The sequence below is a fragment of the Oryctolagus cuniculus genome, chromosome 18 (genome assembly GCF_051225735.1).
Source record: "Oryctolagus cuniculus isolate XC-2025 breed Fujian yellow rabbit chromosome 18, ASM5122573v1, whole genome shotgun sequence".
Taxonomy (NCBI): domain Eukaryota; kingdom Metazoa; phylum Chordata; class Mammalia; order Lagomorpha; family Leporidae; genus Oryctolagus; species Oryctolagus cuniculus.
In genome coordinates, this window is record NC_142884.1 from 52,079,859 (window position 1) to 52,107,223 (window position 27,365).

The 27,365-nt window shown below is 48.4% G+C and overlaps 1 protein-coding gene across 1 annotated transcript; it reads right to left on the minus strand.

Moving 5' to 3' along the window:
- Nucleotides 1-4,917: 4,917 nt before the first annotated feature.
- Nucleotides 4,918-27,154, minus strand: GOT2 (glutamic-oxaloacetic transaminase 2). Its single transcript, XM_002711551.6, has 10 exons — nt 26,978-27,154; nt 18,785-18,941; nt 17,161-17,289; nt 15,816-15,875; nt 15,197-15,358; nt 14,872-14,976; nt 8,848-8,998; nt 8,303-8,468; nt 6,614-6,764; nt 4,918-6,090 (listed from the first exon to the last, which is right to left on the minus strand). Exons 1-10 carry the CDS (start codon nt 27,064-27,066, stop codon nt 5,968-5,970), a joined length of 1,293 nt encoding a protein of 430 aa, XP_002711597.1. The 5' UTR covers nt 27,067-27,154; the 3' UTR covers nt 4,918-5,967.
- Nucleotides 27,155-27,365: the final 211 nt, after the last annotated feature.

Genomic DNA, 27,365 nt, shown 5'->3' on the forward strand with positions numbered 1-27,365 from the left:
GAAAGAGCCCCAGCCCTTGAGCAGCCTGGGTGACTGCGGGTGAATTAAGCCTCAGTTTGCCCTTGTGTGAGCACGGGAAGTCAGCTGCAGTGCTCTGCACACCAGGGGACAAAGGGCCCGACTCCAGTGTGAGCTGCTCACCACTCCAGGACATGGCCTCCCAGGGATTCAGGGAGATTCACAGAACTAAAACTTTCAAGCGTTGTGGCACAGTGAGCTAAGTTGCCACCCTCAATGCCAGCATTTCATATTGGAGTGTGGGTTCAAGTGCTGGCTGCTCCGCTTCCCACCCAGCTCCCTGCTAATGTGCCCGGGAAAGCAGCAGAGGATGGCCCGAGTGCTTGGGCCCCTGCACCCAGGTGGGAGACCTGGTTGAAGCTTTTTGTTACTGGCTTTGGTCTGGTCTAGCCCTGGCCATTGCAGCCACTGGGGAGTGAACCAGTGGCTGGAAGCCCTCTCTCTCAGCTTCTGTCCCCCTCTCTCTGTAACTCTTCCTTTCAAATAAAAAAATAAGTCTTTAAAAAAAAAATGCCTGGATGGGACCAGTGCTGTGGTGCAGTAGGTTAAGCCTAATGAGAATTGAAAGAGCAATTTGTCTTTTTCAAGATTACACTACACCACAGCACCAGCCCCAATAGGCATTTTCTAAAATGAGCACACATGCTATTATTGGAGAAAAATACTATTCTCAATTTCTAATATAATTTTGAAGTATACAATTAGTCTTTCAATTGTCATTAGTTATAAATTAATAATTTTTAAAAAATATTTTACTTATTTGAAAGGTAGAGTTACAGAGAAAAGGAGTGACAGAAATACAGAGGGAGAAAGAGATCTTCCAACAGGCTGGGCCAGGCTGAAGCTAGGAACCACAAACTTCATCTGGGTCTCCCACATGGGTGGCAGGGGCCCAGGTCCTTGGCCTATCTTCAGCTGCTTTCCCCAAGCACATGAGCAGGCAGCTGGATTGGAAGTGGAGCAGCTGGGATTCAAACCCGGGCTCATATGTGATGCCAGTGCTGCAGGCAGCAGCTTAACTTGCTGCACCACAATATCAGCCCCTAAATTCTATTTTCTGTTAAAAATTCCCAGAATTCAGGAAAAAGGTTTAAAAGAAAGTTCTCAAGCTGGTTGAGTGAGCTGGATTGTGGTGTTGATGCAAGTCTGAGACAGTTTAACAGTTCCCAACAACTGGACCATGAATAAGCTTGAATGATTGAGAAAGTTTTCTTTCCTTTTCAAAATAGATTCTTAAGTTGTATTCCAGATGTGCCGAGTCAGAATGTCCAGAGGTGAGGCTAGAGACCAGTGTTTTTAATAAGCCCTCTAGACTTGGGAACTGTTCTATCACACCCTGAAACAAAGGTGCAACTGTTCTCTCCCAGCCGGAAGTGGCCTCCAACAGGCTGGGGAATGTGGATATTAGACTGCAACTAGGGAACAGTCGTAGATGAATGGTCTGAACTTCTGCAGAAAAACATTGGGGTCTGCACACATGAGGAGCGGGACTTCATCCAGGGTGGGCTGGCTTCACGTGTTTAAGAATAACCAGGAGCCAGTGCTGTGGCATAGTGGGTAAAACCGCTGCCTGCAGTGCCGACATCCCATATGGGCATCTGTTTGAGTCCTGGCTGCTCCACTTCTGATCCAGCCCTCTGCCATGGCCTGGGAAAGCAGTAGAAGATAGCCCAACTCCTTGGGTCCCTGCACCCACGTGGGAGACCTGGAAGAAACACCTGGCTCCTGGCTTCAGATTGGTGCAGCTCTGGTCATTGTGGCCATCTGAGGAGTGAACCAGCAGATGGAAGATACCTCTCTCAGCCTCTGCCTCTCGGTAACTCTGCCTTTCAAATAAATACATCAATCTTAAAAAAAAAAAAAAAAAGTAACCAAGCCAGCAGGGTGGTCAAATGCCTTTTCCAGTCAGTGAGGGTCTGGAAGTCAACCATTAACCATTTCTGCTCCACTCAGGGAGAACTTAAAGCAAGTGCTCCTACTCGAGCCAGTCAGTCCTTTTCCAGAGTGGCTGATAAGTTTGTTTTTAATTTTTCTGTAAGCTTCACCACCTTATTTTTTAAAGATTTTAAAAAATTTACTTGAAAGGCAGTTAGAGAGACCTCCCACCTGCTTGTTCACACTCCAAATGGCTGCAACAGCCAGGACTGGGCCAGATCAAAGCCAGGAGCCAGGAGCTTCTTCTCAGAGCCCCATGTGAGTGCAGGGGCCCGAGCACTTGGGCCATCCTTTGTTGCTTTCCCAGGTGCGTTAGCGGAGAGCTGGACCGGAAATGAAGCAACTAGGATGGGAACCGGAGCCCCTGTGGGCTGTTGGCATCGCAGGCGGTGGCTTTACCTGGTACGCCAGAACGCTGACCCCCAAGCTTGTTTCCTTTGAAGGTGCTTTTCTAAAGATGTCCAGTGAAGCAGTCCATTCGCTTACCCTTTGCCACCGTGGCAAATCGGTCAGTGACACGGACAGAGGAGAGCAGAATCACTGTGTCCCTCAGGAGTGAGGAGAGCAAGGGGAAAAGCAGCTGGGCCTGTGTTCCCCTCCTGTGGGTGGTCTCTGGGTCTGCTCAGTCGTGGTCCCACCCTGGATGGCCCCTAGCACACAGCAGAACGGGCTGCAATAGGCACGCAGCACTGATGCCAGGCAGACGCCATTGCTTAATGTCTGCTGCCACAGGCATGTGTCCTCGGTAGAGGTCACAGACTGGCAATCCAGTTTGCACATCATTTTTAAAAAAACTGAATTAGGTGGCCGGTGCCGTGGTTCACTAGGCTAATCCTCTGCCTGCGGCGCTGGCACTCCGGGTTCTAGTCCCGGTTGGGACGCCGGATTCTGTCCCAGTGGCTCCTCTTCCAGTCCAGCTCTCTGCTGTGGCCCGGGAAGGCAGTGGAAGATGGCCCAAGTGCTTGCGCCCTGCACCCGCATGGGAGACCAGGAGAAGCACCTGGCTCCTGGCTTCAGATTGGCGCAGTGCGCCGGCCGTAGTGGTCATTTGGGGGGTGAACCAACAGAAGGAAGACCTCTGTCTAACTCTCCCTGGCAAAAAAAAAAATATAAATTAAAAATAAAAAAAATTAGGGGCCACTGTTGTGACATAGTGGGTGTAGTCACTGCCTGTGGTGCCAACATCCCATATGGGCACTGGTTTGTATCCCAGCTGCTCCACTTCTGATCCAGCTCTCTCTTAATGGCCTGGGCAGAATAGAAGATGGCCCAAGTGCTTGGGACCCTGCCACCCACGTGGGAGATCTGAAAGAATTTCCTGGCTTTGGCCTGGCCCAGCACTGGGGGGATACATCAGGATCAGCGTGGTATGCCGACCGCAGCGCGCCAGCCATGGCAGCCATTGGAGGATGAACCAATGGCAAAAGGAAGACCTTTCTCTCTCTCTTTCTCTCTCACTATCCACTCTGCCTGTCAAAAAAAAAAAAAAAAAAAAAAAAAAAAAAAAAAAAAAAAAAAAAAAAGGCAGAGTTACACAGAGATAGGGAAAGGCAGAGATCTTCCATCCACTGATGTATCCCCCCAGTGCTGGGCCAGGCCAAAGCCAGGAAATTCTTTCAGATCTCCCACGTGGGTGGCAGGGTCCCAAGCACTTGGGCCATCTTCTATTCTGCCCAGGCCATTAAGAGAGAGCTGGATCAGAAGTGGAGCAGCTGGGATACAAACCAGTGCCCATATGGGATGTTGGCACCACAGGCAGTGACTACACCCACTATGTCACAACAGTGGCCCCTAATTTTTTTTAATTTATATATTTTTTTTTGCCAGGGAGAGTTAGACAGAGGTCTTCCTTCTGTTGGTTCACCCCCCAAATGACCACTACGGCCGGCGCACTGCGCCAATCTGAAGCCAGGAGCCAGGTGCTTCTCCTGGTCTCCCATGCGGGTGCAGGGCGCAAGCACTTGGGCCATCCTCCACTGCCTTCCCGGGCCACAGCAGAGAGCTGGCCTGGAAGAGGGGCAACCGGGACAGAATCCGGCGCCCCAACCGGGACTAGAACCCGGTGCGCAGGTGCCACTAGGTGGATGATTAGCCTATTGAGCCACGGCGCCGGCCTCAAATTAGTAAGTCTTAAAAAGCTGTGCTATCAGCTTTTAAGCACAAAGGATCCCCATAAAAATTGGGACTTTCTTTTGAAAAATTTAAGACCTACAACCTAGGCTTGCAGTCTCAGTTCCTGCCACTTCCCCACTTCATTTCCGATCCATTTCAGAGAGTTGATCACCAATGATCATCTTAACTCCAGTTCATACCTTTTTGTTTGTTACTTTCGTTCACTTCTTTTTGTTGCTGAAGATTTTTAACATTTGAGACAGAAACAGACCTTTTATCTGCTGGTTCACTCCCCGAATGCCCCTAACAGCCTTCTGGCTGGGACTGAGGCTGGGAACTAGGAAATCAATTCAGATCTCCCACACGGGTGGCACGAGCCCAGTTACTTCAGCCAAAACCACTGCCTCACAAGATACCCATTAGCAGGAAGCTGGGGTCAGGAGCTGGAGCTGGGACTTGAACACAGGTACCCTGATGCAGGACATGCGTATCTTAATCGCTAGGTCAAATGCCTACTCCACAATTCACTTTTATTTATTTATCATTTACTTGGCTCCTGTAGAAATATAAAGCTACCACTTCCCTTCCATCCCTTCCACCCCCTTCCATATGCACAGGATCACTTGTGCAACTCCACCTGTCACCAAGTTCTAAGGGATCATAGCCACATTCTCAACATCTTTGGGCTGGACAAGCTGAATGGCAAGATGAAGAAAGAGAAGTATCTTCAGCCAACATCTGTAATGGCTCACACATTTACTGGCTCACGGTCAGCTGGACCCAACTGGAGACTTCTGGAATACATACTCACTCCTCCCCCTGCCTCCCATGAAAGAGAAGAGCAGACAGTGGTTGGATCTACAGTAATTTTATTGTAACAGAGAAACCAGGCTGCAGTACGTCTACATGATAAGAGCAGATGGTGGTTATCTTTCTGAAGCGTGAGGCCCATGTCCATCTGGCAGCACACAAAGGCCAGAGCACCTCTTTCCTGGCACTACCGGGCATTGCCTGACTCGTGATGTGAGAAGAGTGCCGGCGCAGCCACAACGAATGAAGGCAGGAGGTCCAGTTCGCAGAGGCAGCGTCCCGAGGCGAGGCGATTGAACAATCATTGACGAGGATGCAGAAATCAAGTGCAGTTACCCAACTCTCCATTACTCTTTGCGGAGAAAAGTGAGGCTAGGCATGAGCAGAAAATGTTTATTCTTAAATAAACCCCTATAGGAGGGATTGATGGTCAGTCAGCAGAATGGGATGAAAATCTAGACTAGTTATAGGTCTTTGTGCTTAAAGAAAAGAATAGCAGTGATAAGGGAAAAGAGTATCTTTTCTTAAAAAGACAAGAAACACATTTTATTTTTCTTGCTGCAGTGGCAACAGACTCATTGGTTTTCACAAAACACCATTTTTGCAGTATGGCCTGTTGATGGTTGGCTCCATCACGGGAGGACAATCATGAGGCCACCTGACTGTTAACAACAAAGCTAGGCCTCCTCTCAGAGCCTCTAACATGTGCCATTCTGATGCTGGATCCGCAGAGGAGCCCCTAACACTGTCAGATGCTGCAGTTAAAGCTTCTGAAACCTTGCAATGGCATGACTGACAGGTCTTTTTGGTGTGATGACTTTCCTGCGCATGTAAACTCTTTTGGAAATGCTGGAGGTAAAAGGATGGAGGGAAAAGTTTGGTTTAGAGCCACAAAGTTCCAGACAGCAGCCACGGATGCCTCTGCCCTATTTCACTACATGTTCTTTTCTGAGAAACACAATTAATCGCTGAGTGCTATGCTCTGTGGTTGAAACGATCCATGTACCACCATCCACCCTCCCTTCGTGTGAATCTCACAACAGCAGAGGCTGAAGACGGAAAGGTTGTCTCTGTTTCCTGGCACCAGAGAAATTACTTGGTGACCTGGTGAATGGCATGGGCAAGGTAGCCCACATTGCCAGAAGTGACGCCAGCCACAGAGATGCGACCGTCCTTTGTCATGTAGATGGAGAACTCCTTGGTCAGCCGCTCCACCTGCAGAGGGAAAAGAGCCTGGTATTTTCTGTTGGTCAAGGGGATTTTCCCAGCCCCACCATGGCACAATGACCAACTTGCTAAAGTAGGAGAATCACAGAAGGTCTATTTTCTCACTTAAGCTCTATTCCCAGAATTTGGTTTGCTAGTTTAGAGTGAAAGACTAGTAAAAAGCTATTTTAAAGGAGGATGATGAATTCTAGGATGTGAACAAGAGAAAACCAAAACCATCCATTGAGCAGAGAACCAGATGCAGCTACGGAACACCTCTAGCTCTCACTATGTCTTTTTGGAGAGCTAGCAGTGGTCGCAGCACAGTCAGAACGCGCTCTGCAAGCGCACGGCGTGAAACACAGGAAGGTAAACAAAATGGAATGACTGCCGCACAACACCTTCACCTAGAAGGACTCCCAAAGAACCGTCTGGAGGTGAACCCTGGATAGACTGGTGGCCTATGAGACAGTCTTCCGGCCTGCAAGGGTGGATCCGTGGGTCAACCATGGAGAACCTGGACTGCGCTCACCTGTTCAGGCTTTAGTCCTGTGAAACAAAACATGCCAATCTGGTCGGTGATGTGCTGCCAGCTGTGGGTGGAGCCTTCCTTCTTGAGGTTGGAGACCAGCTGGGTCCGCATGCCAATGATGCGGTCTGCCATGCCTTTCACTTCCTGCAACCTGTGGGGAAAGCCAGAGATGCAGCTCCCTCTGGCCGAGCACTCAGAGATGCGCCAGAGGCCACTGCCGTTTTTACCTCCCTAGAGGACTCCCTGGTCCGCCTAAATTCTTCAGTCCCTGCCTAAGTCCCATGCTGTCACTGGACAGACAAGAAAGCTATTTTATAGTATCCTGTTTTATATCAAAATACTATTTTGGTCAGGCAGCAAAATAATTAACACACTTAAATATTATGTGGAACAGAGCTGTGCTGAGAGCTGCAAGGAGAGGGGGCTGATTCCGTCTCGAGGCCTGCGGGAGGCACTTCCCTGACTGCACACAGCTCGCTTGGTTCAGCACACAACCTTCCCCTTCCTGAGATTCTACCCTTTCCACTCCATTCCCACTGCTCTGTGGGAAATTCCTGTTGGCTTCCTCACCAACCAGACAACTGTTAAGACACTGATAGCTTATATCCCCTATTCTTAAGTGTTCATTGCTGAACCATCTTTCTAAAATGGAGAGAAACATGCTTACAAGCTGCCAATTAGAGACCAAGTAAGGGTTGTAGTAATATCTTATCTGACTCAGTGACACTTTATCTAATCGGGAACTTGCACATAAAAATCTGCATCTGTGGTTTCTCTTGATAAACGAGAAGCGGGCAGCACTGTATTATCGTGTGATTGCTGGCTGGAGCTGAGGTGGCCCTGGTCTCCAGAGGTGGCATCTGATTTTAAATTTCCTGCAGTTTCCATTCATTTACCCACCCACCCACCCACCCATCCATTTCTACTCACTATGAGGCCTGGGTCCTAAAGGCACCGAGTACGACCACAGATCAATCCCTGCTACCATAGCAACACCCTGCCAGCCTCCTTGTTATCGAGAGAACAAAGGTCTGACTTCTCAAACAATCAAGGTGCTCTGTGGCCTGCTCACCCTTCTGCTTGGCTGCCTTGTACACTTCTCCTCACACTCTGTATTTTTGCTACAGGAACAACTCGAGGATTTCTACGCAAGCTGTTGGTCTCATGCCTGTACCCTTCCTTTCCTTTGGGAAAAAAAGCCCTCTCCTCTCTTGAGGGCTGAATCAGGTCTGCTGTTTCTAGGGAGAGACCAACTTGCGCATCTGAAAGTGCAGACACAGTGCACACCCATGCATGCTGGGATCTGTGAGGTGCTGTGTGTTTTTCTTTTTTTTGACAGGCAGAGTGGACAGTGAGAGAGAGACAGAGAGAAAGGTCTTTTGCCGTTGGTTCACCCTCCAATGGCTGCCGCGGCCGGCGCCCCACGCTGATCCAAAGGCAGGAGCCAGGTGCTTATCCTGGTCTCCCATGGGGTGCAGGGCCCAAGCACTTGGGCCTTCCTCCACTGCACTCCCGGGCCACAGCAGAGAGCTGGCCTGGAAGAGGGGCAACCGGGACAGAATCTGGCGCCCCGATCGGGACTAGAACCCGGTGTGCCGGCGCCGCAAGTTTCTAAGGGCCGGTTCCACATCAGCTCTGAAGGAGCAGCGATGAAGGCTGGAGGTCTGCGGAGCAGCAACAAGCCTTTACCATTGCTTTCGCAAATCCGGGGAAGTCAGAATCGTGGAGGCAATCCGGGCCCCATGGATAGGAGGGTTGGAATACATCGGACGGATCAAGATCTTCAACTGCGACTCCACCCTTTTGGCTTCATCTGCATCTTTGCAGATCACAGTGAAGGCTCCAACACGTTCACCTGAAAAGACAAAGTGGATCTTGCCTTCCAGTTCCCCATTTAACACGCTGAAGCGAATCACAATCAAGTCTGTGCGGGCACAGGGGACGATCTGAGAACTCAAGAGAATCCAGTCTCTTTTTATTGTATCATCTTCTTAGTTCATGGTCAGTCTCTTTTTGTGTAGAGAAGCAGTGATCTTTTCTTTGGTGGGGGAATTCAAGGACACTGAAGAAGACATGGCTGAGAAAATCAGTTAAATGCACTATACCAGCCTTTCCTCTCTGAGTAGGGAGGCACACGCAGTCACAAGCCACCCCCTGTATGCCACTGTGGCATTCTCTCCCAGCTCTTCTTTAAACTCACTAGCACACAGAACACACGGGGGCCCTTAGCTTACCATATAAGCCCATGTTCTTGGCGTATGACTGGCAGAGACACACATTAATGCCCTGTTCAATGAAGTGGCGCACAGCCCAGGCGTCCTTGTCACCATCACCACTGGCAAAGCCTTGGTAGGCCATGTCAAAGAACGCGAACAGATTCCTTTTCTGGGAAGGAAGAGGAGACCACAGCTTTAGGCATTCTGCCAGAAGATGCCCGGGATGGCTGCTTACATACAGACAGCAGCATTCTAACCCAGCTGTAGTTTGGGAGATGATTCATATATCAAAATACTATTCATTTTCTTAGTTAAGATAGCAACATGCTTTTTTGTTTGTTTTTAACCTTTGGTAGATATAGTCCCTCAAGAAGACACTGAGAGAAAAGAATCTCAATCTCAGTTTGCCTAGAATGTTGCTTAGTCAACAGAAAGTTTTTCTAAGGCCCACAGTGGCCTGGGTAATTATTTCTGGCTCAGTCAACCCAAGACCAGCACCAGCCTATTGTGGGGTTAATGTGACCCTGTCATACTCATATTCAGGGCTCATGAAAAGGCCTAAATAGAACCATCTCACTTTTTTTTTTTTTTTTTTTTTTGACAGGCAGAGTTAGACAGCAAGAGAGAGAGACAGAAAGGTTTTCCTTCTGTTGGTTCACCCCCCAAATGGCCGCTACGGCCGGTGTGCTGCGCGGATCCGAAGGCAGGAGCCAGATGCTTCCTCCCGGTCTCCCATGTGGGTACAGGGCCGAAGCACTTGGGCCATCCTCCACTGCCTTCCCGGGCCACAGCAGAGAGCTGGACTGGAAGAGGGGCAACAGGGACAGGACCAGCGCCACAACCGGGACTAGAACCCGGGGTGCCGGCGCCGCAGGTGGAGGATTAGCCTAGTGAGCCACAGCGCCAGCCCATCTCACTTCTTTAAAAAAAGTTATTTATTTACTTCTCTGAAAGGTAGAGAGAGACAGAGAGGGAGAGAGACCTTCTATATGCTGGTTCACTTCCCAAAGCCTGCAACACCCAGGACTAGGGTTAGGCCAACCAGAAGCCTAGAGTCAGGAACTCCATCTGGGTTTCCTACAGGGGTGGCAGGGGCCAAAGCACTTGGGACATCATCTGCTGCCTTCCTAGGTACATTAACAGGAACTGGAACAGAAGCAGGGCAGCCAGGACTCAAAGCAGCACTCTGATATGAGATGTGGGTGTTGTAAGCGGCAGTTTAACTCACTACACCATAACACTGGCACCCTTATCTTTTTTTTTTTTTAATTTATTTTCATTTTATTTGAAAGGCAGACACATACACACAGAAAGACAAACAGATCTTTCAATCACTGATTGACTCCCCAAATGCCTGCAACAGCCAGGAGCCTGAAACTCAATCCAAGTCTCCCATGGGGGAGGCTGGGACCCAAGTAGTTGAGCCATCAGTGCTGCGAGGGTGCCCATTAGTGGGAAGCTGGGATCAGAAGTGGAATTATGACTTGAACCCAGGCACTCTGATACAGGGTGCAGGTGTCCTAAAACCATCCCTTCTTTTTAAAAAAAGATTAATTTATTTGACAGAGAGTTACAGAGAGGAGAGAGAGTGAGCTCTTCCATCTGCTGGTTCACTCCCCAAATGGCAGCAATGGGCAGGGCTGGGCCAGGCTGAAACCAGGAGCCTTGAAATCCATCTGGGTCTACTGTGTGGGTGGCAGGGGCTTAAGTAGTTGGGCCATCTTCCACCGCTTTTCAGCATCCCATATGAGTGCCAATGCATGTTCTAGCTATTCCACTTCTAATTCAACACCCCGCTAATGTACCTGGGAGGGCAGTGGAAGATGACCCAAGTTCTTGGGCCTCTCACCCACATGGGAGTCTTGGAAGAAACTCCTGACTCCTGGATTCAGCCTGGCCCAGCACTGGTCATTGCGGCCACTTGGGGAGTGAACCAGTGGATAGAAGATTCTCTTTCTCCCTCCGTAACTCCACCTTCCAAACAAATAAATAAATGTTTTTAAAAAATAAAATAAAAAGCTCAGATCTGGAACAAAATAAAGATGTCCAGTTTTATCATTCTTATTCAATATAATACTGGAAGTACTAGCAAGAGCAATTAGGGAAGAGAAAAAAATAAATAGCATCATTAATTGAAAAAGACAATCAAAATATCCATGTTGGGGCCAGCATCCCATATGGGTGCCAGTTCAATCCCAGCTGCTACACTTCCCATCCAGCTCTCTGCTGTGGCCTGGGAAAACAGAAGATGGCCCAAGTCCTTGGGCCCCTGCACTCGCGTGGGAGATCTGGAAGAAGATCCAGGCTCCTGGCTTTGGATTGGCTCAGCTCCAGCCATTGCAGCCATTTAGGGAGTGAACCAGAGAATGGAAGACGTATCTCTCTGCCTCTCTATAACTTTGCTTTGCAAATAAATAAATAAATCTTTTAAAAACATGCATGTTTATGGATGCAGATGACAAGGATCTCCCATCCTTTGGTTCACTCCCCAAATACCCGTAGCAGTTGGGGCTTTGCCAGACTGAAGTCAGGAGCCAAATATCTAGGTCTTCCATGTGGGTGGCAGGAACCCAAGTGCTTGAGCCATCATCCACTGCCTTCCCAGGCCATTAGCAGGGAGCTGGATCGGAAGTGAAGCACTGGGACACAAACTGGCATCCATATGGCTTAGTGCACTATGCCACAATGCTGGCCCCTCATTGTAAAGATCTTTCACTTCTTTGTTTTTGTTTTTTTTTTTTTTTTGTAATTATGAATGGGATTCCTTTCTTGATTTCTCTTTCAGCAAGATCTTTATTGGCGTATAAAAATGCTACTTGATTTTATATCCTGTGACTTTTCTGAATTGGTTTATCAGGTTGTTTTTTTTTTTTTTTTTGACAGGCAGAGTGGATAGTGAGAGAGAGAGACAGAGAGAAAGGTCTTCCTTTTGCGGCTGGTTCACCCTCCAATGGCCGCCATGGCTGGTGCGCTGCAGCCGGTGCACTGCACTGATCCGAAGGCAGGAGCCAGGTGCTTTTCCTGGTCTCCCATGGGGTGCAGGGCCCAAGCACTTGGGCCATCCTCCACTGCCTTCCCGGGCCACAGCAGAGAGCTGGCCTGGAAGAGGGGCAACCGGGACAGAATCCAGTGCCCTGACCGGGACTAGAACCCGGTGTGCCGGCGCCGCTAGGTGGAGGATTAGCCTATTGAGCCGCAATGCCGGCCAGGTTTATCAGTTCTAACAGTTTTTGGTATAGTGTTTAGATTTTTCTAAGTACAAAATCATTTCATTTGGGACCAAGTGCTTGGGTCCCTGCCACCCATGTGGGAGACTTGGATAAAGTTCCTGGCTTCAACCTGGCTCATCTCTGGCCACTGCGGCCATGTGGGAGTGAACCAGTGGACAGAACTCTCTCTGTCTCTCCCTCTCTAATTTTGACTTTCAAATATAAATAAATCTGTAAAAAAGAGCTCTACAATGAAAATTATAAGACACAGATGGAAAGAAATCATCAAGGATACCCAAAAACATGTAGATATTCCTTATTCATGGGTGGTAAGAATTAATATTGTTAATGTGTCCATACTACATAAAGCAATCCTCAGATTCAATGCCATCCCTATCAAAATGCCAATAACATTCTTCACAGAATTAGAAAAAGCAATTCTAGCATCCATATGGAACCACAAAAGACTAGAATATCCACAGCAATCCTGACCAAAAACAAAACAAAAAGACAAAATAACAACAACAAAAAAACAAAAATCAAGCTGGAGGGATCACAATACTTGATTTCAAAGTTTACTACAGGGACCAGCACTTTGGTGCAGTGGGTTAACGCCCTGGCCTGAAGCACTGGCATCCCATATGGGCGCAGGTTTGAGACCCAGCAGCTCCACTTCCGATCCAGCTCTCTGCTACAGCCTGGGTAAACAGTGGGATATGGCTCAAGTCCTTGGGCCCCTGCACCTGCGTGGGAGACCTGGAAAAAGCTCCTGGCCCCTGGCTTTGGATCAGCTCAGCTCTGGCCATTACAGTCATTTGCGCAGTGAACCAGCAGATGGAAGACCTCTCTGTCTCTCTGGTTCTACCTCTCTCTGTAACTGTCTTTTAAATAAATAAAATAATTCTTTTTTTTAAAGATTTATTTTGTTTATTTTAAATTCAGAGTTACACAGAGAGAGGAAAGGCAGAGAGAGAGAGAGAGAGAGAGAGAGAACGCGCGAGCGCACTGTCTTCCATCCAATGGTTCACTCCCCAATTGGCCGCAACGGCCGGAGCTGCATGGATCTGAAGCCAGGAGCCAGGAGCTTTTTCCGGGTCTCCCATGTGTGCAGGGGCCCAAGCACTTGGGCCATCTTTTACTGCTTTCCCAGGCCACAGCAGAGAGCTGGATTAGAAGTGGAGCAGCCGGGTCTCGAACTGGCACCTATATGGGATGCTGGCGCTTCAGGCCAGGGTGTTAACCCGCTGCGCCACAGTGCTGGCCCCATAAATAAAATAATTCTTAAAAAAAAAACCCAAAAACTGGGTATACAAACAATGAAAGTAGAGCCCTATTCTCATCATTTAAAAAAATCAACTCAAAATGTTTCAAAATATCTAAATGTAGGACCTGAAGCTGTGAAACTACTGGAAGAAAACAGGAGAAATACTTCAAGACACTGACGTAGGTGATGACTTCTTGGATAAGACCCCGAAAGTATGGGCAACAAAGCAAAAACAGACAAGTGGGATTATATCAAACTCAGAAGCTTCTGCACAGAAAAGGAAACAATCAACAGAGTGAAGGACCATCAGACAGAATGGGAAAATATTTACAAGCTGCTTATCTGAAACAAGGTTAATATCTAGAATGTATCAGGAACTCAAAAAACTCAACAGCAGCAAAAACAACCTATCCAGTTAAGAAATGGGCAAAGGACTGAATAGATAGGTCTCAAAAAAGAAATACAAATGGCCAACAAATACATTTTAAAAAGCTGGTTTAACTAGTCATCAAGACCACAGGAAGATAGCCCCTCACCCCTGTCAGAATGACTATTATCAAAGATAGAAAGTGGGGGCAGCATTGTGGCACAGCAGGTTAAGCTGCTGCCTGAGATGCTGGCATCCCATACGAGCAATGGTGTCAGTTCTGGCCATTCCAGTCTGCTTCAGCTCCCTGTTAATGCGCCTGGGAAAGCAGCTGAAGATGGCCCAAGTGTTTGGACTCCTGCCACCTATGTGGGAAATCCAGACTGAGCTCCTGGCTCCTGGCTCCTGGCTTTGGCCTGGCCCGGCCTGAGCCAGGACGGTCATATGTGCAGTAAACCAAGGGATGGAAGCTCTTTCTCTCTCTCTCTCTCTAACTCTGCCTTTCAAATAAACAAACTAATCTTAAAACCAACCAACCAACAAAAAGGAGGAAACAAATAGCCAGTGACCAGGGCAGATATAATAGTAGATAGATACCATAGGGCCCATAGCTTATTGTACAGGCTCAGCAACAAATCTGACCAGAATTTTGAACATCTAGGCTGAAAAAAAAATATTTTTGAACCATTCATATATCATTAACTACAGAACTGCTAATTATACAGACAAGCTCTTTACTGTCAGCTTATCCAATGTAGAAATTTTATACAGACTCAAGGTTAATTTGCACTGTCAAGACGCTGGTAAGTAGGGTCAGCGCTGTGGTGTAGTAGGTAAAGCCACTGCATATGGTGCTGGCATCCCATACGAGTATAGGTTTGAGTCCCAGTTGCTCTACTTCCAATCTAGCTCTTGGCCATGGCCTGGGAAAACAGTAGAAGATGGCTCAATTCCTTGGGCCCCTGCACCCGCATGGGAGATCCAGAAGAAGCTCTTGGCTCCTGACTTCGGATTGGTTCAGCTCTGGCCATTGCAGCCACTTGGGGAGTGAACCAGCGGATGGAAGACCTCTCTCTCTTTCTCTCCCTGCGTCTATGCCACTCTGCCTTGCAAATAAGTAAGTAAATAAATAGTCTGATAAGCATCCAAGGCTAATTAATTACTCAACACAGAATTGCCACCGATCAGCTCCTCCTCCTCACCTTCACCACTGTTGCTATTTCCTTCCACTGCTCAGGCCGAGGATCCACTCCTGTGGGATTGTGGGCACAGGCATGCAACAGAAGAACACTTTGCTCTGGAATTTTCTAAAGAGAAGAACAACCATGGGATGACTTTCCTTTGTAGCTTTAGAGGAGACAATTTACCTGAAATGCCACAAGTCACTGTCATTTGACAAGTAACAAAGATAACCCGAGCCATGGGAATTAGCTCATCCCTAGTATCTGAAGTGAGATACTGGGAGCTGGGAGACCTCAGATGTCTGCAGGAGTTCCTCTCCCCTCCCACCCGGAAATCCACACTTACTGAGATGTCCTCCAGGGCGCCTGTGAAGTCAAAACCGCAAGTCTTGGGGTCATAGTACCGATAGCTTTGTAGCTGCATGCCAGCATCCCTGAAGATGGGTGTGTGATTTCCCCAGGATGGTTTGGGCAGAAAGACATCTCGGCTGAACTTGAAAAACCTTTGCTAAAGATGGGATGACGAGGAATAGGAAAATGAAGGAAGGAGAGGCAGAAAGAGCTGTTTTATTTTGTAAGAGGACATTTTTCTCTCCTGACACCCAGCTTCTCTCTCTGGTGAAGACTATACTGACTCAGCAGCAAGACTGCCTGGGGAGTGGGGACCTCTCTGGACCTCAGTTTCTTCATTTATATGATGGGCTACCTGCACCTCCCTCACAAGTTTTAAAAAGTTAACATATGAGAACTCTTTCATAACACCAAGTACTCAGTAAAGGGAAGTTATTATATCTTCCTTGTAATCTCTCCAAAGTAATTTCATTTTTTAAATCAGAGAACAAGAAATCTGCCAACTTCGTGGAAAGAAGAAATTTACTTCTGGGTCGGCAGTCAAAGACACACACCGCAGACATCCCTGTCATCCTCCACAACCGGCACTTTCCCAGAGGAGTTTCCAGACTCACCAGAAAACTGGCTCCGATCCTTAGGGCCCCCGTTCCAGAGATGGTCTGCACGGTGACAAACTGGAAGAGAGACACCCGTGGTTAGTGATGTGCAGCTCTCCCTGCACAGGCTCTGGCCCAGAGAAGCCTGGGAAACTCCTTACGGCTCACGAGGAACATCCCATGATGGAAATGCCTGATAAGCATGTGTCTCTAAACCTGCCAACTTTAAAGAACAAGTAAACCATAGCAGGTTTCAGAAATCTTTTGTTTGAAAAGGCACTGAGACGTGTAAGGCTCTATTGAACATAAACTCATTTTCTGAACAGGAATGGGAGAGGAGTAAATAGAGGGAATCCAGCTAAATATTTCCTTCTAAATTGTTTGTCTCTGCAAACGACCACCCAAGGAAATAAAAACCCGAGTGTAGGTCTGATGATATTAATGATTCACAAAGGCACAGCAATTTATAAAAGACAAGCTGATGTTATTCTAAGATAGGCTGGTCTCATTCTTAGCTTGTAATTGTCTACACCCAAGATCACAGTGTGAACACAGTGTGAACAAACAATACAGATATTTTCAAGTGGGTTAACAGCTGGTTGTATGGACAGCAACCAGACCACATTGTGTGCGTGACTTCAGGTAATTACTACCCTGGGGTCAGGCTCTCTGCTTTTCTGAGTTGACGAACTAACCTGTGAACTTGTACATCAGTCTTGCCAATAAGGTGGATTTGGGTTTTCAGAGGGGGAGGGGGAGAATGTTGACTTAATTCTGCTAATTTGTACGTTTTCTTCCTCCTAGATTTTTCCAGAAAAGTATGAAATGCATTCACTAAAAACCATGCCCTCCACCAAGCAAGCCAGCTGCAACACATTGACTCACACATGGAAAACATGGCTCCCCCTCTTTCAGTGTCCAAACTGGCTGCCAAGGGGCAGCAGAGCAGGGCCAGTCAATTAGCCCCCCACTGTGCCCCGCGGCTTGTTTCCTGCCTGCTTCTTTGGTGCGAAGCTGCAGATAAGCGAGGGGGCAAATTACGGCCCTAAAACTAGGCAAGTTTGGCATTTTTAGAGCATATTCAGTTAAATGAACGCAAGCACACAGAGAAAAAGAGCAAAAGTTGTGCCAAATCCATTAGTCAACTTACTACCACACTTCCAGGAATACTAGTGCAGTTCTGAAATTTTGAAATCTTTTAATCATTGCCAGTTTACTATTTAAAGGCATGGTCACTTCAAATTAATCACTATATACTTACCGATGGCGTTCCATTTTCCTATTTGCTTCAAGTATTACAAATGTGTTTAAATGATTACTTTAAAACTGGTCCCTGTTTGATGCCAGGGCCTGCTCAGCTTACCCGGCCGCTTTTCACCACTTCGCTGTTCTCGCCCAGGGCTAGTTCTGCCGATGCCCTACAGAACTCAGCCAGTCCCCCGATGGGCAGGTATTCCTTGTCGAGACCTTTTGCAGCAATCTGAGCCTCTGCCTAGGCAAGGGAAATATAGCCTTTCACTTTTTTCTCCTTTCCAGAAATCACTGTTTATAGTTTTGTAAGTTACATTTTAGAAGGCCTTCTTTCTTATTTGACGTTAACTGTTCAGGAAGGACAAGCAGAACACTTCGATTTTATATCACAGAACAGAAATACTCCATTTTTTCTATTTTAAAGTTAGGTTTTAGGGGTGGGTGTTGAGCCTGTCAGTGAACACACCCGCATCCCACACTTGAGTACCTGAATTTGATTTCCAGCTCTGGTTCCTAATTCCAGCTTTCAGCTAATTCAGGTTCTGGGAGGCAGCAAATGGGTTCCTGCCACCTCACAGGGACCTGGACCAAGTTCCCAACACCCAGTTTCAATCCCAGCCCAGCTCTGGTCATGGTGGGCATTTGGGGGAGTGAACTAGCCAATGGAGCTCATTCTATGTCTTCAAAAAAAATTAAAGTTAGGTTCTACAGTGTCTCTTGGTTACCAGTTAACATAAAAAGGCATTTGTGCAATGCACAAACAAGGTTTAAGAGCAATACCTAGATACATGATGATAAGACCAAATACACAAAAGAGAGGCATTTCAAGGCATATAGCAGTCTAAGAGCTTCAAAGGGTAACAGTAATGGCCACATATCATCATGATTTGGAGTCAGAGGCCTGGGTGACCCTGGCCAAGCCAACTTCTTTAATCTTCCTGAGTGTTTTCTCACCTTTAGATGGAGAACAACTGCTTCTGAGTGTTACTGAGGTACGTACAAACAGTGCTTGGTTGGGTTCCAGCCTGCAACAATAGCTAACCCTTCTTGCGTAGTTTTATTTCATAGTTCAATAGAGACAAGTACAGAACACACCTAGGTAGGAGGGCTTTATTAAGGATATCAACATGAGAGAAATGGAAAATAACAGTAATCCTCATCCACAAAGGCTATTCCTCTCACGAGAAACACTTTAAATCTTTTGGTCCTCTTTTGTAGCCTCAGAATTAAACATGACACTACCCCTATTTTATAGATTGTCACAGACCCACAGAAAGTTCAGTCTTGGAAAATAGAATGTGGTCCCAACCTCTCAAAAATTTTTTTAAGTGATTTATTTTATTTTCATTTTATGTAAAAGTCAGAGACAGGGAGAGCTCTTCTATGAGCTGATTCATTCCCCAAATCCCTGCAGCAGCCAGTGTCGGACCAGTGCAAGCCAGGAGCCTGGAACTCTGGGTCTCCCATGTGGGGGACAGGGAGCCAAGTGTCTGAGCCATCATCTTGCCTCTCAGGGTATGCATCAGTAAGAAGCTGGATCTGAAGTGGAACAGCTGAGACTCAAACCTGGTATTCCAATATGGGATGGAGGTGTTCCAAGGAGTGAGATCTGAACTGCTGTGCCAAATGCCCATCCCCCAACACCTCACTTTTACAGCCCACAGAACCCGAGTCATTTTTTCCGTCCCTCTCCAGGAACTCCCCTCAGTCTCTCCACCCTTGACCCACAAGCTCACCTTCCGGACGCTAGGGAGTACGTAAGGCTTCCCGTTATCATCCCGGTAGGCGCCAACTCCCAGATTCATCTTTTTGCTGTTTGTGTCTCTCTTGTAGGCTTCTGTAACTCCCAGGATAGGATCTGGGGGTCCCATCTCCACATGGGCCCACCAGGAGCTGAAATGAGAAAGACATTTGCTAGAGCCCCATGGCCAGAGACATTTCTGATCTGCCCAAGATCCATTTCAACAAATATTTGCATGTTTACTAGGCACAGGGCATAGCAAAAGAAGTTACTCTGGTTATGACAATTAATGATACTAGAATCAATAATGACAGAGAAGCAATTGTGTGTTTTTGGCTTTTCAAGGAAAAAACATACAGCATTGTTCTAAAGCAGCAGTTCTGAAACTTCTTGGTCTTTAGGTCCATTCACAATTCTTTTTTTTTTTTTTTTTTGACAGGCAGAGTGGACAGTGAGAGAGACAGACAGAGAGAAAGGTCTTCCTTTTGTCATTGGTTCACCCTCCAATGGCTGCCGCAGCCAGCGCGCTGCGGCCTGCGCACCGCGCTGATCCGATGGCAGGAGCCAGGTGCTTCTCCTGGTCTCCCATGGGGTGCAGGGCCCAAGCACTTGGCCCATCCTCCACTGCACTCCCTGGCCACAGCAGAGAGCTGGCCTGGAAGAGGGGCAACCGGGACAGAATCCGGCGCCCTGACCGGGACTAGAACCCGGTGTGCCGGCGCCGCAAGGCAGAGGATTAGCCTAGTGAGCCGCGGCGCCAGCCCGAGGACCTCAAAGAGCTTTTATTTCTGGGGTATAATTATTAGTATTTACTGCATTAGAAATTGAAACAGAAATGCATTATTTATTAGTTTGAAAGCATCCATGATGGAAACACATGGAATGCTACCACAATTAACATCTTAATATTAACATGAAAATCCTTTTGACCTTGCAACCTCACAGACATCTTGAGAGACAACTACTATACAATGTTTGTTTGTTCCAAGAGTAAAAGAACACATGAGGAGAAAACACGGAAAGCATTCTGTGTCTTGGTTTACAGTAACTGAATCTGAAAAGAAGCTAAGATGTGTCAATATTTCAACAAAGTCTGTGCAACCTTGATGGGCTAGTTTCCTTGTTTAGTCATTAGTGACCTAACTTGCAACACAAAATTCATTCTCCCTTTTTTTGTTTTTTTTCTTTCTCTCTCTCTCTCTTTCTTTCTTTCTAACTTTCTGGGCAATCAGTGTAGATATTAGATTCTGTGATTTATTATTTTTTAAAGATTTGTTTATTTATTTATTTGAAAGGCACAGTTTTAGAGAGGCAGGGAGTCAGGGAGAGAGAGAGAGAGAGAGAGAGAGAGAGGTCTTCCTTCCGTTGGTTCACCCCCAAATGGCCACTACGGCCGGTGCGCTGTGCCGATCCAAAGCCAGGAGCCTGGTGCTTCTCCTGGTATCCCATGCGGGTGCAGGGACCAAGCACTTGGGCCATTCTGCACTGCACTCCCAGGGCACAGCAGAGAGCTGGACTGGAAGAGGAGCAACTGGGACAGAATCCAGCGCCCTGAGCGGGACTAGAACCCGGGTGTCGGCGCTGCAAGGCGGAGGATTAGCCTAGTGAGCCATGGCGCCGGCCTACCAAATTTATCTTTAAAACTTCCTAGAGGCCCCCTGGAAATCACTCTTTTCTTTGAGTAAACATTCTCCTGGCAAAATAGAGGCATTAGGCTGGCACCGTGGCTCACTTGGCTGATCCTCCGCCTGCGGCGCTGGCACCCCGGGTTCTAGTCCCGGTTGGGGCGCCGGTTCTGTCCCGGTTGCCCCTCTTCCAGTCCTGCTCTCTGCTGTGGCCCGGGAGGGCAGTGGAGGATGGCCCAGGTGCTTGGGCCCTGCACCCCATGGGAGACCAGGAGGAGGCACCTGGCTCCTGGCTTTGGATCGGCGCAGCGCGCCGGCCGTAGCAACCATTTGGGGGGGGTGAACCAACAGAAGGAAGATCTCTCTCTCTCTCACTCACTAACTCTGCCTGTCAAAAAAAAAAAAAAAAAAAAAAAAGAGGCATTAACACATCAAACTGAAGTCCTTTTTTTTTTTTATTTATAAACCCAATAGTAAACTATTTTTCTGAAGAAAAGAAATACTATTCACCCCCTAATCGCTGCTGCGGCTGGCGCACCGTGCTGATCCGAAGCCAGGAGCCAGGTGCTTCTCCTGGTCTCCCATGCAGGTGCAGGGCCCAAGGACTTGGGCCATCCTCCACTGCACTCCCCGGCCACAGCAGAGAGCTGGACTGGAAGAAGAACAACCAGGACAGAATCCGGCGCCCTGACCAGGATTAGAACCCGGTGTGCCGGCACCGCAGGCGGAGGATTAGCCTAGTGAGCCGCGGCGCCGGCCTGTTCTATCCTTTTTCTTCAGGGGAAGTAAGCAAGAAACTTTTTCTTCCCTTCCTAAATATGAGAGGTGGGGAGAGAGAGGGCGAGAGGGGGAGAGGGGAGAGAGAACACGCTTCCATCCATTGCTTCACTCTCCAAATGCCCACAACCCAAAGCCAGGAACTCAATCCGGGTCTTCCCTCCTGGGTGTAGGAACTGTACTTCAGCCATCGCTGCCGCCTCCCAGGGAGTCAGGAGCCTGAGGCAGGTATTAGTTCTTACGTGGCATGAGTGTTTTAAAAGTTAGGTGAAACATCTGCCTGCAAGGTTTATTTATTTTTTAACATTTTAAATAATACAAGAGTTTATGAGTTCCTAAATCAGTCTCTAAGAACCTGCTAGATAGTGACAGCTGGGAGTATGAGGAAGGGTAGAATGATCCCTCACTACCAGATTAGTGCAGGGAAGGACTGACTAGCAGGGAGCTGCCAACCATGCAGGTGCAGGGGAGGGGAGGAGATGACCTACAGGATAAAGCAGGCCCAGGGCACAGAGGAATATTTATGGGAGCCCTGACTAAACAGCTTGGCGAACAGGATGAAAGTACAGGGTTAGGAAGGCTTCCAGGAGGACATACCTACAAACTGAATACCAAGGGTGAAGGGAGGAGAAAAAGGACATTCGGAGTAGAGCTTTAAGAATAAAGGCAGGGGCCAGCACGGTGGTGTAGCGGGTAAAGCCACCACCTGCAGTGCAGGCAACCCATGTGGGCACGGGTTCGTGTCCTGGCTGCTCCTCTTCCAATCCAGCTCTCTGCTATGGCTTGGGAAAGCAGTAGGAGATGGCCCAAGTCCTTGGGCCTCTGCACCAGTGCGGGAGACCCAGAAGAAGCTCCTGGCTTCAGATCGGCACAGCTCTGGCCATTGAGGCCAATTGGGGAGTGAACCAGCAGGTGGAAGACCTGTCTCTCTCTCTGCCTCTCCTCTCTCTGTTACTCTTTCAAATAAAAATCTTAAAAAAAAGAAAAAGAATACAGACAAAAACAAACAAAAAAGGGTTAAGGGTGACAAAGAGTTAGGTGCTGCTGCAGCAGGAAGTAGAAGAAAGCTCAAGTAGGTAGCTAAGTTCTCTCAATAATCATTTATCTAATCTCAACCAATCAAACGCTTTGGCATGCACAGGCCAAGATCACCGAGCTCACCAACTGACAAACTTGTATATTACTTCCCTAGAATTTCTTTCTCAACAATGCCTCAGTTTCAACAGTTATAATTACTGTACACAATTAATTCTCTGTTATTTATGGGCAGTTTTTTTTTCTTTCTTTTTTAAAAATTTCTTATTTCTTTTAATGGCCTCCAATAACTTCCTGGGCAATTTCAATTCTGGGCAAATGAAACTCAGCCACCTGCCAGCTGGTGAGCATAGGCAAGTGGACTGATTTCTCTAAGTGTCAACTTTCCTTATCTATAAAATGGGGGCACAACGAGACCTACCTCACAAGGTTGGTATAAGGATGAAACAACACTGAGAATCTAGCTAGGCAAGGTGAGTGCTTGAGGTTAGCTGGTATTATTGCTGATAAATTACAACTACCACACTTTGACTTGTAACTACTCTGCCACTAGTATGGAGCCTGCTGAGGTCAAAGAGCATGTGGCCAGATAACCTTATGATTTCAGTAAGGTTACTAAGGGGCAGGCATGTTGTGGCACAGGGGGTACAACTTCCTCTTGTGACACCTGCATCCCATATTGGAGTGCCAGTGCAAGTCCTGACTGCTCCGCTTCCAATCTGGCTCCCTGCTAACCTACTTAGGAAAGCAGCAGATGATGGACCAAGTATGTGTGTCCTTGCCACCCACCTGGGACACCCAGATGGAGTTTCAAGCTCCTGGCTTTGGCTTGGCCCAGCCCCAGCTGCTGAGTACACTTGGGGAGTGCATCAGTTAGTTGCTGGAAGATCTCTTTTGGATTCCAAATAAGTAAATCTTTTTTTTTTTTTTTTTTGACAGGCAGAGTGGACAGTGAGAGAGAGAGACAGAGAGAAAGGTCTTCCTTTGCTGTTGGTTCACCCTCCAATGGCTGCCGCGGCCAGCGCGCTGTGGCTGGCGCACCGCGCTGATCTGAAGGCAGGAGCCAGGTGCTTCTCCTGGTCTCCCATGGGGTGCAGGGCCCAAGCACTTGGGCCATCCTGCACTGCCTTCCCGGGCCACAGCAGAGAGCTGGCCTGGAAGAGGGACAACCGGGACAGAATCCGGTGCCCCGACCAGGACTAGAACCTGGTGTGCCGGCGCTGCAAGGCGGAGGATTAGCCTATTGAGCCGTGGCGCCGGCCCCAAATAAGTAAATCTTACAAAACATTACTACTCATTATTTTCCAGAACTTTGGGAGGCTGTCATTATCACCATTACCCTTCGGCAGCTCTAGGCCAGGACTCAGAAACCGCCCTGCCCTCTTTTTGTTACTCTAGGTTACTTGTTTGTTCCTAGTATCTAACAGTAAGAAAGAGATATTTTGAAACTTCTGAACTGGGCCTGAGAAAAGCTCGCATTTTTCCTTTCTAAATGCGTATTTATTTTCATCTACTTGAAGGGCAGAGTGACAGACAGCTATCCCATCTGCTGGCTCACCCTCCAAATGTCCACAACAGCTGGGGTTGGGCCAGGTCTCCGACATGGGTGCAGAGGTCCAAGCAGTTGAGCCATCCTCTGTTGCTTTCCCAAGCACATTAGCAGGGAGCTAGACTGGAAGTGGAACAGCTGGGATTTGAACCGGTGCCTACATAGGATGCCAGCACTGCAGGTGGTAATTAACCTGTTATGTCACATCAGCCCCTCTGAAGAACAATTCTAAAAGCAATTTCAAAATGAATTTTAAACACTCTAAGTATAGGAGCAGGGATGCTCAATTAGATTAGCCCTACATTAGCAACCGTTTCAGGTCCTCAATGCCTTTCATTATTCTATTCCTTAAAATGGCAAAGAAACACACTTTGAGAACTCTGATGTTGGGGCCAGCACTGTGGCGCAGCGGGTTAAAGCCCTGGCCTGAGGTGCCGGCATCCCATATGGGCACTGGTTCTAGTCCCAGCTGCTCCTTTTCCGATCCCGCTCTCTGCTACGGCCTGGGATAGCAGTAGAAGATGGCCCGGGTCCTTGGGCCCCTGCACCCACGTGGGAGGCTTGGAGGATGCTCCTGGCTTTGGATCGGCACAGTTCTGGCTGTTGCAGCCATCTGGGGAGTGAACTAGCGGATGGAAGACCACCCCCTCTTCTCTCTCTGTGTAACTCTGACTTTCAAATAAATAAAATAAATCTAAAAACAAACAAACAAACAAAAAGCTCATGTTTTTAAAAGGCATTGCAAAAAAAAAAAAAAAAAAAAAGGAATTGCAGTAGATGAAAACAAGAGTGCTCCAGGGACATAATCAATACTGATAACCTGAGACCTACATAGGGACTCCTATGCACTTTGAACATAAGCACAAAACCTCAGCATTGAGCAATATTGACTGACCAACCAAAAGATGTCAGGGACAAAGGACTCAGATAGGCATTTCCAGGTCAAATGCCTTGCAGTTTCCAGGGGCTTAAGTGTATTCAGTGCCATATGGCTTTAAAATGCTTTTTCCTAACATTCTTCTTATGTTAAAATGAGAAAAAAAGAAGTCAACCACTTTGTCCATGATCTTAGAGCTAAAGATGGCAGGGACAATCCCACAATTCTGATCTCCTAACTACTGGTTATTTTACCACTGGTGCACTCTGCCTTTGTAAGGGGGTCTCATGATATTCCTCATTTCACTAATAATCAGGAAAAATCAAAATACATCAGCATATCTTTCTTTGTTGACCTGTGATTATGTCTAATCTCATGTTGATCAGGTCAACAAGAAAGTTCATGCTTGTTTTAAAATTGCAGCTAACTGAAGCATTTGAATTTAGCAAGAGTTCTATTTAAATGATCCAAGTATGAACATTAGGCATTTTGTTGGATAAACCTCAGTTCTTTAGATACCAACTGCTAAAGGCTTATTGTATTAAAATGAATTTTTTTAAAAAAAGAAACTTCAACGGGTTGAGTTTCAGTTTTTCACTTTTACCAGATGACTCTCAGTAAAGATCACCTCCACAGTGAGAGTGGAAGTTCTCATTTCCCTGTCTGAATAGGTAACACTCATGGCTGGATCTGGCACCTGGTGTTGTCACCCAATCATGCACCGCTTGTTTAAACCTGAGAATAATAATAAAGAAAGCTGGAATTGCACCTCCTCAATGGCAAGTGCTCAAGTATTTTAATAATTTAAAATCTGAGGGGTACATATTCTGCAACACTGTTTGGGTTTTTATCTAAGATGCAACATTAAAATGTCATATCTGTTTCTGTTGCTAAGTTAAAAGCCAGGGCTTAAAATAACAACAGCCAATCTGACCCACATGCCAGGCACTGGTGTAAGGGCTGCGACCCAACAGTGAACACAGCAAGGCCTCTGCTCTCATGCAACTTATATTCTAGTGGGGAAGACAGGAAAAAATAAATGAGTCAGACTGCAGGACCGCCTGAAAGGTCACACCCACAGGGATTTTCGCTAAGCACTTTAGAGATTGAGATTGCCCAGCCAAATCCAGAAAACAAGGAGTTCTTTTAAGATCACTACAATGGCGAAACATCTTTTCTTTGTAACTACAGTTTTAGATACTCCTTTCTGGTCTCCAAATCTGCTGCATGAAGGACTCCTCCCTCGTCTGGCCCACTAGGTGGGCAAGCTTTAAAGACAGCGTGCTGACGGTGCGCTAGCAAGGAGCCAACAAGGGGGAGAAGGTGTGAGAGCCCGCCTGGCCCAGCCAAGGCAGGAGAGGACAAGCAGTCCCGCGGGGCACACGGACTCCGTTGTGGGAGCAGGGTCTGCCGGAAGCTGGCTTTCACACCTGACTTCTCAGCAGGTCTCAGCAGGTCATAAGGGGCCGCCCCACGTCTGCTTCTTGCCCCGTTCGTGTGTTTAAAGTTTCCCTCCGCATCACTCATCAATCATCACGCTTACAAAGTCCACCTGACCGCCCCCCAGTCCTAGCCAAGGCTCTGTCGCCAGCCGTCATGGACCCGAGGCTGCGAAGTATTTCCTGAACCAAAGAAACCCAGCAAGACAGGGATGCACGGAGGAAGGCTGACGATTTCCCCTCAACCGGGCCGCCCCCGAACACTCAGGCTGTGACAGGGACGGAGGATGCCGCCCGCCAAGGTCATAGGATGCAGGGAGGGAGGCGGGGCCTGAACGCCGGCGCGCCGGGAACCTTTCTTCCCCAGTACGGAACCGGCAACCAGCCGTGGCCTGGCTAAGGCTGCCAGGACCAGAGGAGGCCACGACAGGTGCGCACATCGCCCCCGCCCCAGGGCCGCCGGTCAAGGGCACACGCGCCCCCCAGCGCCTCAGCCAATCGGCGAGAGGAAGCCCCGGGGCTGCAGCCAATCAGCAGCGAGCCTGGCGCCAGGGCCACCGCCCGCGCGCTCTCCGCCTCGCCCCACACCCCCATCGGCCCCTCCCCCTCCCCGACCCCTGAATGGGAGTCCGGGTGCCGCAGAGGGACACACCTCCTCCCCCAGGAGATTGCGCGGGCACGCTCTCCTGCGGTTCCCCGGGGCAGGGAGGGATGTGGCACTCGGAGGGTCACTGTGAGGCGCGGGCGCTCAACCCTCAGCCGCCAGCGACGGGAAGCCGAGGGATGGCGGCGGAAGTGTGTGTGTGTGGACAGCAGGGGTAGCTGTCCTGGGGTGCCCGCAGCTCGGCCTGCGTCCTGACTCCATCTCTGTTATCTCTTGGCTTACCTGGCTCTGGCAGAGGCTGCGGCGGCGAGGCCTGGGTGGAAGGCGGAGGCGACCCCGGAGAGGACGCGGGCGGAGTGCAGCAGGGCCATGGTGGGCGGCAAGAGGGCAGTGGGCAGCTGCAGGCCGGCCGGAGCAAACGACTGACTGCTGCAGACAACGAGGCGCGAGCTCCTGCACAAGGTGAGGACAGCGACTTCCCCCGGCGAGGCTAGAGCGGCCACGCCAGCGCCGGGCTCGAGCCGCGTCACAGCGTCCCCTGGCGGCCGGGGGCGGCGAGGTCTCCGGAAAACGATGACGATGCAGTTTGCTACCGTCCACGGCCCCGGGCGCGTCATTCATTTAATCGTGCCAGACCTAAGAGGCTGATGTTATGCCCGTTTGAAAGATG